General features: G+C 47.4%; 1 protein-coding gene across 4 annotated transcripts in view; it reads left to right on the forward strand.

Annotated features, from left to right (window-relative positions):
- Positions 1 to 12,853, forward strand: part of ESRRB (estrogen related receptor beta) — a 132,393-nt gene that overhangs the window by 100,131 nt on the left and 19,409 nt on the right. For all 4 annotated transcript variants that reach the window (XM_071809475.1, XM_065840182.2, XM_071809474.1 and 1 more), the window contains one exon: positions 41 to 157. In XM_071809475.1, coding sequence (XP_071665576.1) covers positions 41 to 157 — 117 coding nt within the window. The remainder of the gene's footprint in view (positions 1 to 40; positions 158 to 12,853) is intronic.

Here is a 12,853-nt window from a genome sequence, read left to right on the forward strand (position 1 = left end):
AATGTGGTTCCTGGGTGACCATCTCTGTGTTTGATTGCAGGGAATATTGAATACAGCTGCCCGGCCACCAATGAATGTGAGATCACGAAACGGAGGCGCAAGTCCTGTCAGGCCTGTCGCTTCATGAAATGCCTCAAAGTGGGGATGCTAAAAGAAGGTAAGACAAAGTAAGACTTGAGAATTGTTCTCTGTCCCAACAGCACCTGGGACTCCAGGCCTTGCAGGATCTCCTAGGCTAACTACATGCTTGCCCTCGCTGAGTTTCCGAAGGTGTATTTTTACAGACTTCGGAAAAGAGTCAGAATGGGCAGTGACCAAGAGGGCAGTCCAGAGAGAAGAGTGGTTCTAGTCAACACCGTCATGCTAGGGTATTACTTCTAGCACTTGAAAATTTGACAAATAACTAAAAACTGGCTGTGCCAGACTGTTTCCTTTCCCAAAGGAACCCCAGGCTGGAGGGTGTTGCTCTTCTTGTCCCCCAGGTCATTCTGCAGTGTTGGGGAGGAGAAGCTCTTGTGTGATCATGACTGAACTGGCTGGGTTTTGTAGGGGAAGGATGGAGTTAATGCAGAGCTGTAGCACAGTCTCCACTCAGGAGACTTTCTGAAGATGGTGGGTAGCACAGGTTTGTCTGTTTGTGGGTCCCCTGCCCTGCATGCGCAACCTGTGTTGTGCTCAGCCTATTGATCTGTTTAGCACTCTATGAGCAGTGTTCAGCTTCTCACATGTGCTGCTTTTCCTCCCCTCACTCCCTCCCCAATCCTTGTCCATTCAAGGTGAACCACAGGGAATTCAGTGGCAATTAAACACATTCTTATGGATTGACTGTAAAGCTTTGTTTCCCTTGGGTCCCTCTGGGAGAGGCAGGGAGGGGAGGAGGGGGAAGGAAGGAAGGAGAAGCATTGCATGTAACCCTCTGCATTGCTGTGCCTGGCAGACATGGTCCTCTCAGTTTAGCCACAAGGAACAGCAGCTGGTGGTGGTCTGTGCAAGTCCTGTATGCTTGAGCCAAGATGCCAGCGCTCAGCTTGCTTCCAAGTCACATCATCGTAGCAGCTGGTGATGAATTGTACCATGTCACTCAAGTGTGTCTTCCTTTGCGCTAAGGCTCTCTCATTTTTTGAGGGGCAAGTTGATGTCAACCAGTGTTGTTAAGTATGTAGATTAGATGTTAAACCCCATTCTGTTCTTCAGTGGATCTGTAGTTTCTGTGGTTGAGTGTCTTTCTGCTAGAGCACATCAGTTACCACGGGGAAGAGAGGCAGACTTGTGTAGTCTGGACCTCCCTGACATAGGCGTAGAGACTGTAGGCTCTGAGGATCCTGATCCACTGCTGGGTGGGTGGCACCTACTCTTGGAGTTAGAAAGGGACCACTGGAAAGCTGCTGCTCTTTGTGTAGTAATTTGGGGAGGGCATATATCCCCTTACCCACGTGCAAATCCACACTAGTGACACCAGCTTTAGTGAAAGCACAGATTGATAATGCGTTCTAGCCTGCTCGTGTGAATCCCATGAAACAACCTTAAAAGCCTGATGTGGCCGCAGTCCCTCTGCTAGAAAGCAGTGTAGGTTCACTCACACCATGTTGTGCCTGAACTCCTGAACCTTGTGCAATACTTCTTGTGGCAAACTGAAATTTGACTCTAAGGCTGCTTTTGTGCTGAAGTCTATTTAGCTATTCATATAGGGATTGATTTGGCATCATTAAAGCCACTGGGGAAGGGTGGTTTGTTATTGATGTTAGTATATCTGTGATCCTTCCCATTATATTTAGAGTTGTGGAATATACTGTGATACTGTATATAGAGATTTATATATGGATTTATTTCTATTAATGGGATGCAAGAACACGTGACAATATCAAGAGGAGCAGAGGAGACTATACTAGCAGTCTGCGAATAGGACTCCTGTGTCCTAACACAGAGGGGTCAAATGATGTTGGGCAGGCATCTTTTTTTCTCTTTCTTTTGCTCAGTTTCCTGAGCTGAGAAATAAGGGTCATACTGCTTTGCTTTGCAAAAGGTTTGTGAAGACCGATTAGTTAACTTTATGTGAAGCCTGGTGGAAGCACAAAGTATCAGTATACAGGATTCAATCAATACACATCTTTAAAAGCAAAATCCAAAAAGGGAGAAAAATGGTTTTACAGTCTTTGGTCTCCACAGAGCCAGGAGTTTCTGGAAAAGAAGAAATCCATAATTGTTTGACTTGCTCAAAAATGCAGAATGGACATGGGATTTCGGATTAGAAATGGTTCATTGGTCTTTTCCATCTTTGATCTGTCATCCTATTAGCTCATCCATCCCTTTTCTCTGCCAGGGCAGGAGTGTTTCCAGCTGTACATTTCTAGTAGTTCAACTGTTTTTTAAAAATCCCTGGTGTCTTGGTTTCCCCAGAGAGCCTATTCTGCAGTCTCCAAGCACTCATTAGGACAAGATGTGTCTTGGTACTTCAGCTATGATAATTTTCCTTTCAATGGTTCCCTTTCCTGCTTTGCCTTAGTGTATCTCTGTCTTCTTCGGGTTCATCCATGGCAGAAGGTTGCTAAGCCAGATTCGTTCTCCTGATTGATTGCCAGGAGTTTGGGGAAAAAACAGTCTTCTGGTTAGGGCAAGATCTAGAAACCAGTTCTTCTCTTGACAAGTTTCTCCTTCATGTCCTTGAGCTAGTAACTTAGTGGGGACATTTCTAGGTAAAGAAACTGTCTTTCCTCTGAAGAAGAATATTATATTCCATTACTACCTAATTAAAGGCTTCATGATTTCTTCTCACTGAGAGAGGAAAGATTTTCCTGGTTATTGTTGTCATACATCATGACCTACTGCTCGCTGGGCATGTGACATGAGCCTGTTCTTCAGGCAGAATGCACCAGTAGTCAAAGATGGCAAAAACAGGTAACCGTGACATCAAGCTTCTCCCTTACAGTTGAAATGCTCGGCTTGATGCTGCAGGAGAGACTTAGGTCTTCCCCTTGGGGAGCACATATGTGGTCACCAAGCATCTTCTCCTCCCTACATGGGCTGTAGCTGGACAAAGAGCTGTGAATATAGCCTTTTAAGATCTGGGGAGACTGCCCCAAACACAGAAGTGCAGGGTATTCAGGCAATGCCGAGTGAATGAGGATCAAGGCAGGAAGAGAGACGATGGAGCAATCAATAGGTGTCTCAGATATCCAGGCCACTTTCTTTAAGAGAGCTCCGATCAATGCTTTGCAGCAAGGGAACTGCACGGACACCAGAGCTTTGCTGTCTCAGGTTCTCCTGGCATGACGCTGCAGGACAGGCGAGACTCGCTGGGGAAGGTGGCAGGCAGAAAGCTCTGCCCACGGAGCCCAACTGGCTCAGATGTCAAGAGTGTTGGCCTGTCTGGCTGCCTGTCTCTCACTTTCCCCTTCCATCTGGAGTGTGCCCCCAGAGAGCATTAATTAGCCCTTCACTAGCAGGCTCAGATAGAAAGCTGTTGAATCTGGAGTCCAGGATTCCAGCGAACTCCAGTCCCATTGCCCCTGCGGAAAGGCACCGTGCCCAGAAAACCTGTGCTCTGCTGCTCTTGGCCTTGCTGAAGCACCAGCCTGCAGGCTGCAGGAGATGGGGCATCTTCACAGCTTCATCCAGTAGCAGTGCATGCCCTTCTGCTCTGCCAAAATCAGGTAAACCTGAGCAACCTGTGATACTGCTGATCCCAAATGGGGAAGGCGATATCTACATACATGCCTAGCCAGTTAAAGAAAATGTTCCCTGCAACTTGCAGAGGAGAGGCATGGTTCAGAGCTGGGCATCCCTGCCTTTGGCCACCCTTTTGCCTCTCTTTGCTCCCAGCACTGTCTGTCTTGTGCCCACAATGAACAAAGTGTAGCTCTTTGACTCTGAGCTCTACAAAGTAGATCTAGATCTCTCTAGCTCTCGAGAATGATGGATAGAGAAATTTCAGTGGTTTGGTAGGGCTCTTTTAAAACCTCAATATACCTTGTCAGTTTTAGGTAGAATATACCCTTGCCATTCACGCTCTAGCCACCCATGGCATTTCTGTTCTATAGCAATTTGTTTGTCTTCAAGAGGTAGATGTAATTTCAGATGATACATGGCTTGTGTAAGTGGGCTCAGAGGTTTGATTTTGGACATTGGCTGGTTAAATGTGACCTCACAGCCTCTGCTGCCTCTCTGAAGTCACAATCCTGTGTGTCACCTTGCAGAACAGCACCGTGATGAGGACAGTGCTGTCAGTCCTTCTGTCTACCACTGTGGTGGGTTGACCTTGGGTGGCTGACCAGGTGTCCACCAAGTTGCCTTCTCACTTCCCCTCGTCAGCAGGACAGGGGGGAGAAAATATAATGAAAAAGCTTGTGGGCTGAGGTAACGACAGGGAGATCACTCAGCAGTTACTGTCATGAGCAAAACTTGACTTGGGGAACATTAATTTAATTTATTGCAAATTAGTAAGAGAGTAGGATATTGAGAAATAAAACTGAAAACACCTTCCTCCCACTGCTGCTTCTTCCCAGGCTCAACTCACTCATGACATCTGTCTTCTCCCTCTCCAAGCAGGGCAGGTGGGTAGGGACTGGGGCTTTGTGGCCAGTTCATAACACTTAATCTCTGCTGCTTTTTCCTCCTTGAGCTATTCCGCTGCTCTAGCATGGGGTCTGTCCCATGAGATACAGCCCTTCATTAATTTCTGCAACATGAGTCCTTCCCATACACTGTAGTTCTTCAAGAACTGCTCCAGCACTGGTCTTTTCCACAGAGTACTGTCCCTCAGGAACAGACTGCTTTAGTGTGGCCCCCACAGGCCACAGTCCCTGCCAGAAAACCTGCTCCTGCATGGGCTCCTCTCCACAGGCTGCAGCTCCTACAAGGAGCCTGCTCTGTCACAGGCTCTTCACAGGTTGCAGGTTCCTTCAGGGCATGTCCACCTGTTCCAGTGTGGGGTCCTCCACGGGCTGCAGGTGGATATCTGCACTACTGTGGACCTCCATGGGCTGCAGTGGGACAACTTCCCTGGAGCACCTCTTTCCCTCCTTCTGTGACCTTGGTATCTGCAGGGCTGTTTCTCTTGCATTTTCTCACTCTTCTCTCACAGCTGCTGTGCAGCGTTTTTTACCCTTTCTTGAATGTGTTATTACAGATGTGCCACCAGCACCACTGACATGTTCAGCTTTGGCCAGTGGTGGATCCATTTTGGAGCTGTCTGGAGCTGACTCTGTCTGCCATGGAGGCAGCTTCTGGTGTCCTCTCACAGAGGCCACCCCTGCAGCCCCTTGCTGCCAAAACCTTGCCACATGAACCCAATACAGTCAGTTCATAAAAGGGAGATGTTCTGAGATCATGGGAGGAGGATGAGGATAACAGGTGAGGTGTGATGGGACGTCCAGGTCTCTCATTACAGATGTGGTCTTTGGGTGGTAATGCCAGCCAGGCAAGCAGAGGAGAGGCAATACTGGACATACCAAACCATACCAAATGGAGCACACTAGCTGTTGTCTGAGCGTTTGGTCCTTTACTGTTGTGGAAGCCCTGCAGAATTTTTTCTTCAATGGAATCTCACTTGTATTGTTTCTAAATCTGTGGTATTCCCCATTTTGTTCCCTGTTCTGTGCCGGCACATCTGCAGAGACCCAGATGAAGCATAAACAGTTCTGAAAAGGAAGAAACACTGTGTCCCTAACGCTTTCATGAAGTACATGTGTGTGCAATCGTGTCATGTCATACAGTGACAAACCAAACAGCAAAGAAAATAACTGCTTGAAAATCTCATCCAGGCACGAAGATGTCATCCATTATTCCACCAGCCTTTGAGTCTTGTTTTCCTTTTTAATAGGAATTATGTTGCTGAAGAGCGGTTGTCTTCTGCTCCGTACCAGTGCTGAGTTCTGCTCGTGGCTGAGGCCTAGGAGTAACTTTCTGACGTGTGTGAGTGACTTCTGTCCAGTTCCGAGCAGACATCACTGGTTGGCTTCCAAGAAAGAAGGCAATGACTGAAAGGGCCCTGGGGATATGTTCTGTCGTAGAGCAGGTATATCTTATTTCAGAAAGTCACATTTCTGGAGTCCTCCAGATCTACATGCATTTATTGTGATAAAAGCAGGAGTTGGAATTCCCAGGATAGGAATCTTCCCCTGTACAAGGTGCTTTGCCCCACTCTGAATGTCTTTGAAGACAAATTGTCCTCTGTCCCAGGCTCCTGGTTCTCAGGAGTCACCCAGAAGCTGCTTCTTGTGTGATGAGAGTGAAGTCTGCAAATGCAAGGAAAGAAGGTAGATAGTCTCGATCTGCATGCAGGAAAGGGAGGTGAGAGAGGTTAGACAATTATCCAGGAAAGGCATATGATTTATTCTATCTACATGACTCTGTTTCTTCCCAGAAGTGTATCTGCTGTGGCATACAGGTACAACCGTTCCTTTCCCAGGCATTGTGCCTTGGCTGCTAATGCATGTCAATGAGAAATGCTAGAGAACCTGTTAAAATTCAACAGGACACCCAAATTCTTTGTTACAAATCCCCCAAGCTCTTGGACTCCTACCTGTCTAATCTAATTTCTGATGTAGTAATTGCTGGAAAGGCCAGGTAGTGAAATATGAATGAGAAGTGAACAGAGGAGAGCCACAAAGTTCATTCAGCTCATCTTCCTCTTAATTGTTCCCCTTTCCTTCGTGTCCCTGGTATCTTTGGGAATACCCCGTCTCCCAGGAACTTGCAACAACCTGATGATTGTTGTGCTGCCTAAGTGCCTGCATCTCTGTGAATGTTAGAGGCGATCCCCCCTTCAAAAACAGTGGAGCTTGTAATCTCCAGATTTCAGCAGTGGCTGTGTATGAAATCTGTGCTCCTCCTGTTCAAGACTTGGCTGATCAGGAAACCCTGTAGCCAGTGGAACTTTACCAGAGTTTACTCCTAACTCTGCTGTTTGCCTTACCAGCTGCAGCCAGTGGCTGATGTCCTAAATGTTTCCCAAGGAAGCAAATCTGTCACCCTGGGCAGGCCTGACTCTGTGATGTTATAAATTGGGTGCAGTCATCTATTAATAGTATCTAAACAAGCGATTACAAGCACTGGCAATCTTGAACTACTTCCATTTAGTAACTTTGCCTTTGTCCTTCACTAAAATCCAGATAACTGAATCAACAGCAGAGCTTCTTTTCAGCAACATAACCAAATGGACGGTGTTTCATTTCTGTTTTCAAGTGAAAGAATCTCTCAATGGAGCAAAGTGTTTCCAGCAACCTCTCCCTCCTGCCCCCATCCAGTCTTCCAGACCACGTGTTCTCAAAAAGATATTTGATTTCAGTGAAAGCTCAGCTGACATCCCTGCAATATGCTCAGGTTCTTGCTTTGTGCTTCCTGGGAAGGATGAGGGCTCCTCCGGGGATTCTGGGTAATTGAGTTAGTGGCCAGCTCATGTCAGGAAATTAAAAGGCAGCCCCGATCAGGTTGCTGCTGCATGTGATTTAATGGCTTTGTATTTACAGAGTATTCTGCTTCCAGCCAGTGCCAGAAATACCACTATTGGAGGCATCCAAATTAAAAAAAAAAAAAAAAAAAAAGAAAAATGTTTTGTTTGTTTTTGTTTAGTTTTTTTTCTGTAAAATATCCCTGTGTTTAAAAAGAGACAGGCAACCCCCTGGCCTTTGAAACAGGATCTCCAGGTGCAGTGAGTGGCATCTTGCTGTCTGTATCATCCACACCCAACTATTTTCCAAGGCATAAATTGAGCATTGGCAACAGGGCTGGAGCTGGGCTGAGTGGTGGCATGACACAGAGCACATGCTGCCTTGGGCAAGGAGATGGTGATTCTCCACAGAGGAGGCTTCCAGTGAGTGGGCTGTCCACAAAGTGCACATTGGGCTGCTGGCACTTGGTATCTGTTTTCTGGCTGTAAGACTGGTGCATCTAGGACACACCCCACAGTCCAGTGGATTATGAATCTGTTTAGTTTGGTTCCTCCCATTCATTTTGAATTATTAACCTGCCTAGGTTCTTGCCATACCTAACTAATCTCCATTCTATCAAATATGAAGCCCAGGCTCTATCAGTGTACATCTGTGGGGATTCAGAGAGGCATCACCTCTACAAAGATTTATGGTAAACACTTTGTGCATTCTGTCACAAAAAATTGTGCTTAATGCTTTTATAACACATACAGAAAAGAGGAAGCTGATAAAAGCTGCAACCATCCAGAGATGTTTAGACCCCAAGTTTTTAGGCAGTTCTGACAACATGGTAGGTAAGATTCACTGAGGTGAGCAAGAATGGGGTGCAACTGAATGTATCTCCCACTGCTCTCAGGGGATTGGACTAAACAATCTTTCAAGGTCCCTTCCAATCCCTAACATTCTGTGATTCTGTGATTTTGTGTGGTCTACAGTAACTTAAAGCATGTGCATCAACATTTTCACAGCCTTGGTGACCTATGTTCACCAGTGACTCAGCTCTGCCGAGATTCTCAGTCCCTTCCCCTGAGTCACCTTCGAAAACTGTGCCAGCCCTTGGGCTGCAGGGTATCCTGAGTGGGTCTTTACTCAGGATTGAGTGGCACAGCTGTTCTAATTTAAGAATCAAACTAGTGTCCGCTTATTATTTTTAGTGTTGGAAAAGCCACTGCTGAGGTGAGGACTTAAGTGGAGACTTCAGAGCTGCAAGGCCCAAGCAGGAGTTGCTCTAAGAGGCTGACCAAAGCAGCAGCATGCCACGTTGGTGGGGGTGATCCTTCACCTCTGTGGATCTCGGTCACACGCAGGCTGCACACCCTGCAGTGGTGGAGACTCTCTGTTGTGCCACATATATAAAAGTTTGGTTCTTGGTCCATGTTTATGGTCCTCTGCCTGTTACAAAAGTCTCATACACTCTACCCAAATAGACCGAGACAGAAAAGTGGGCTAGAGCAAGCATTAGTTTGACCCTGCAGGGGCTCACTTGGTAGTGAATGGAGAGAAGTATCTGTCATCAGTCCTATTCAGGTAAGTGTCTGGCTGGCGAGATTAATGTGGAGATGCCTGCTTCTCTCTGTTAACTGTCAAGGCAGCCAATATGCGCAGAAGGGAGCTATCGAAGTCTGAAGTAAGGTGAGTTAAATCACACACTGCAGGGCCGCAGGTTACTCTAAGCAGGAAACACCCCTTTGGCGATTTAGCTCTGAGCACTACTTCTTGGAAAGTTGGGGCTTTGTCATCTTTTATGTCCTCTTGTGAAAGGCATCCTTTGTCTTTTCCCGCTGTCCTACTTCAGACTGTTTCGAGAGTTGGGAAGGGAAGCATCAAAAGAGAACATTTGCATGGACCATGAACACAGGGTGAGTGTGTGAGGGTTATTACAGAGAGCTGAACAGGTACTGTCTGTCCTTGAAGCCCTTGTTAATTCCTGACTTTCCAGGGAGATTGAGGGGTGACACAAGGTGGGCTCAGCATGGGAAGGAAGCTGTACATTTGAGAGACAAAAATGGCTAATGCTACAGAAACACCTCTGCAGCGCTGGCAGCCATGCAGCTGGCATTGGTGGGGAAGAAGGGTTATTTGCAAGCTGTGTGGGTTACACCAGATCCTGTATGCGTTGGACCAACCACCTGGGACATGCTGCTTGAGTTTCTGTGTTTGAGGAGCAAGGACACCTTGTGTCACTGCTCCAAGGAGTGTGACAGCCTATGGTACCAGGTATCATCAGGCATCACAGGACTATATCCTTCTGAGTCCAGGAACTCTTTAGCCAAATGGACATCAAAGGAGCTTTCCAACCTGACTAACATATCCCTGAAAACATAAAAGGTGGAGCAGGCTGCAACATCCTGCTTGAACTGATCTAATCTCTCTGTAGGTCCTTGTAACACAGGAGATGGATTTTGCAACTCCACTACCCCCTCCCCAGGCTTGTTCTCCACCCTCCCATTGCACGTGTCACTACCAGGCTTGCTGACCTGCACCATGCTAGTCACTGGGCTTTTCTGCCCATGCTCACGCGTGATCCTCAAGTCGCTTTCCTGTGTTTCAAATGAGTTGAGTAATTGCACCAGTTACCTACCAGGAGATTTTCTGGAGGCTGGCCTCTTTTTGCAGCAGTGTAAGGACCTAGTGGTATAAAGGAGTCTTTTCCCCTTCCCATGCTGGAATCTCAGAATAACAAAAGATCCTGGTCAGGTTGCAGCCTCTTCTCTCTCATTAGACAGAATTTTTTTTTCCCTATAGTCTGTTTCTTTCCCCATCTTGGCAAGCTCTGTTTCCTTGATAGGCCTCCTCCTGGCTTACTCATCCCATCACCACATCCTGTTGTCTCTCCTGAAGTTCAGAGCAAAAAGGGAGAAAGAAACTCTATAGGAGACACCTGAAGTACAACCCTTCTTCCTTTGTTTCTTCTCAGATCTGAGCCTACACCTTCCAGCTTCCTTGGGCAGTGCAAATCTATGTACTTGGACTTCAGCTCCTGGGGGACAGGGCATCTCTGTTAGCTTCAGAGCTCCACCCCAGCTCAAACCCTGTGAGAGCAAGCTGCCTGCATTGATATGGAAACTGCAGCTCAAGGATTATGTGGGCAGTGGGCACAGGACCTGGCTATCAGGGAAGCTCAGCAAAAGCAGCCCCGTGGGCATTGCTCCCTGGCCAGCACTTGTCCTATGTTCCCTTCGATCATGTCCTTCTTGGTCTAGACACATATTGTACCGTGCAAACCGTGTAGCTTGGCTCCTCTGTTAGCTCTTTTGGCAAGATAGATCTTTCTGTTCCCATCAATTCATGAGCATGTGATAGGACTCGATGGAAAGTGAGGTGAGGCTAGTAATTTGACGCGACAGCTGATATTGGGCCTAGACTGCATTTCACACTGGCCAGGACTTAGCTTCACAGAGCTTTTAAGAGTATTTTTAGTCCCCAGAAAATAAAAGAGAAACTAAACCTGACTCTGTGTGCTGTCGCCTCTGCATACTCGGCTATTTTTACTTCCGACAGACTCGGCCTGGGTCCAGCTTTTAAAAAAAGCTGGAATTATTTTACTTCCATCAAGAAAAAAACCCCAAAGCCTGATGTTATCAAGTCAGCAAGGGGACATCTGATCCCAAAGTTGTCAGGCAGACGTCTCTCGGAGGAGCATGTCAGAAATGCAGGGAGCTTGCACAGATCAGCAGAACAGCTCTTCCACTGCAGAGGTTTGGTGCTGGCACAGACCGCTCTGCAAAAGTGCTTGGAACACGAGTGGCACCCACAGGACGTTTAGAAAACTGACATCCCTACCCCAGGCAGGATGCTGAGCTGAAAAGTCCTGCACAAGTCCTGGCGCTGTCCTCCTCCCTGCGAAGCCAGAGGGGGCTCAGGCAGGCCAGGGAGCTGAGAACGTGCTGCTGGTGAGCTGGGACTCAATCCCTGCGGTGTGCACCAGGGTCAGCTCCACACCTAGGTCAGATGGGGTGGCAGAGCTTTTGCAGCATCCCTCAAAACATAACAAAATTCAATTGCTTCTTTGCAACACAGGGGAGTGGGAGGAGAAGGGGCTATTTCCAGCACAGATAGCCTTCATTTGTGAAGAAGCAGCTGCCAGAAAGGTAAGTTATCAAGGGGTGTTACTTCCCAAACTTTGCCCTATACTGTTGCATCTCACATAGCGTATGTAAGCCCTCCCTTCTTTGCTGCTCTAGCAGCCCCTCCTTGTTGATACTGTCAAGAAGGGGGGTCCACAGGTGCTTGTGGTGGTGGCAGTTTTGTAGGATTAGTGCCTTCTCTCCTGGGAACTGGCCAGTCAGGATCCATGTGAGACATGTTTGTGCAGAAGCTAGAAGGCAACTGCCTTCTTTAGCTGCTGCCTTGTTTTCAGGCTGTGGCACCAAATCCTATGCAAGAGTCTTCAGCGTGGACCAGCTACATCTCATAAGTGGCCAGTGTACCTTACAGTTCAAGCTCAGGTGACTGCATATTTGGTGTGATATCTACCCTTGGGATTACAGTGTATGTACCACTCAGTCTTGCTCCATCCTTCTCTTTCTCATCTCCCTTCTCCATACACTCTTACTTCCATTCATATCTCAATTTACAGCCCCCTCTGTTTTTTCTCTGCTCAGTGCTTTCCTTCATGCTGCTTCCCTGAGCTCACCCACTGCACCTCCTCATCTGTTTTAATGTCCTTTAGTGTCCTGTTCAGAGCTGCATTGTAACCAGCCAGCCTGCCTATCTTAAAATCAACCACTGAGGAAAGCAAAGTAGAACAGCAGGCATTAACAAGCCACCTGAATGCCGCAGCTCAGTACCACATCCTGATTTTTGGCCATGCCCTTTTCTTTCATCTAGATATGACCTATTAGGCTGTCAGGTCTTTGGGGAAGGGATTTTGCCATGATGGTTATGTCTGGAGTGCCACAGTCAGGGACTCGAGGTTGAAATGCTCTTGTTTGCTGTAGCACCTGCAGGTCACTGCACTCAGCAACTGGCACTGGGATGCGCTTCATAGGGGTCAGCCTGTTCACCGGCTCTGCAGCCAAAGCGATGACAACAGGGTAGAACAGTGGTTCTGCAAATGCTGATTGACAACATTTGCCTCAAGGAGAGTCGCGCAGGATGGGGAACAAGAGGAGGACAAACGCTTGTTCAAAATTAACAAGCCAAAGTCCTTGGCCAAACAGACCTCCCTGTCTGCTCAGTGAGAGAAGGAGGGATGGAGGGTAAATCTCTCTGCATCTCTCTTATATTTTTTTAATGCACTTAAGTCCTTTGTGTCCTTATAATCTGATTGAGGGTCCCTAATACTGCTGCAACCTGTGCAGCCGTCCCTCTGCCAAGCACTGGAGGATGGCCTGCTTCTCCTTGGGAGAAGGAAACGAGCTCCTTCCCCACTTCCTCCCTACCCCTCCCAGTCTACCCAGTTGCCCTTCTCCACTGCTTATCAA

This window comes from Patagioenas fasciata, chromosome 5 (assembly GCF_037038585.1).
Source record: "Patagioenas fasciata isolate bPatFas1 chromosome 5, bPatFas1.hap1, whole genome shotgun sequence".
Taxonomy (NCBI): domain Eukaryota; kingdom Metazoa; phylum Chordata; class Aves; order Columbiformes; family Columbidae; genus Patagioenas; species Patagioenas fasciata.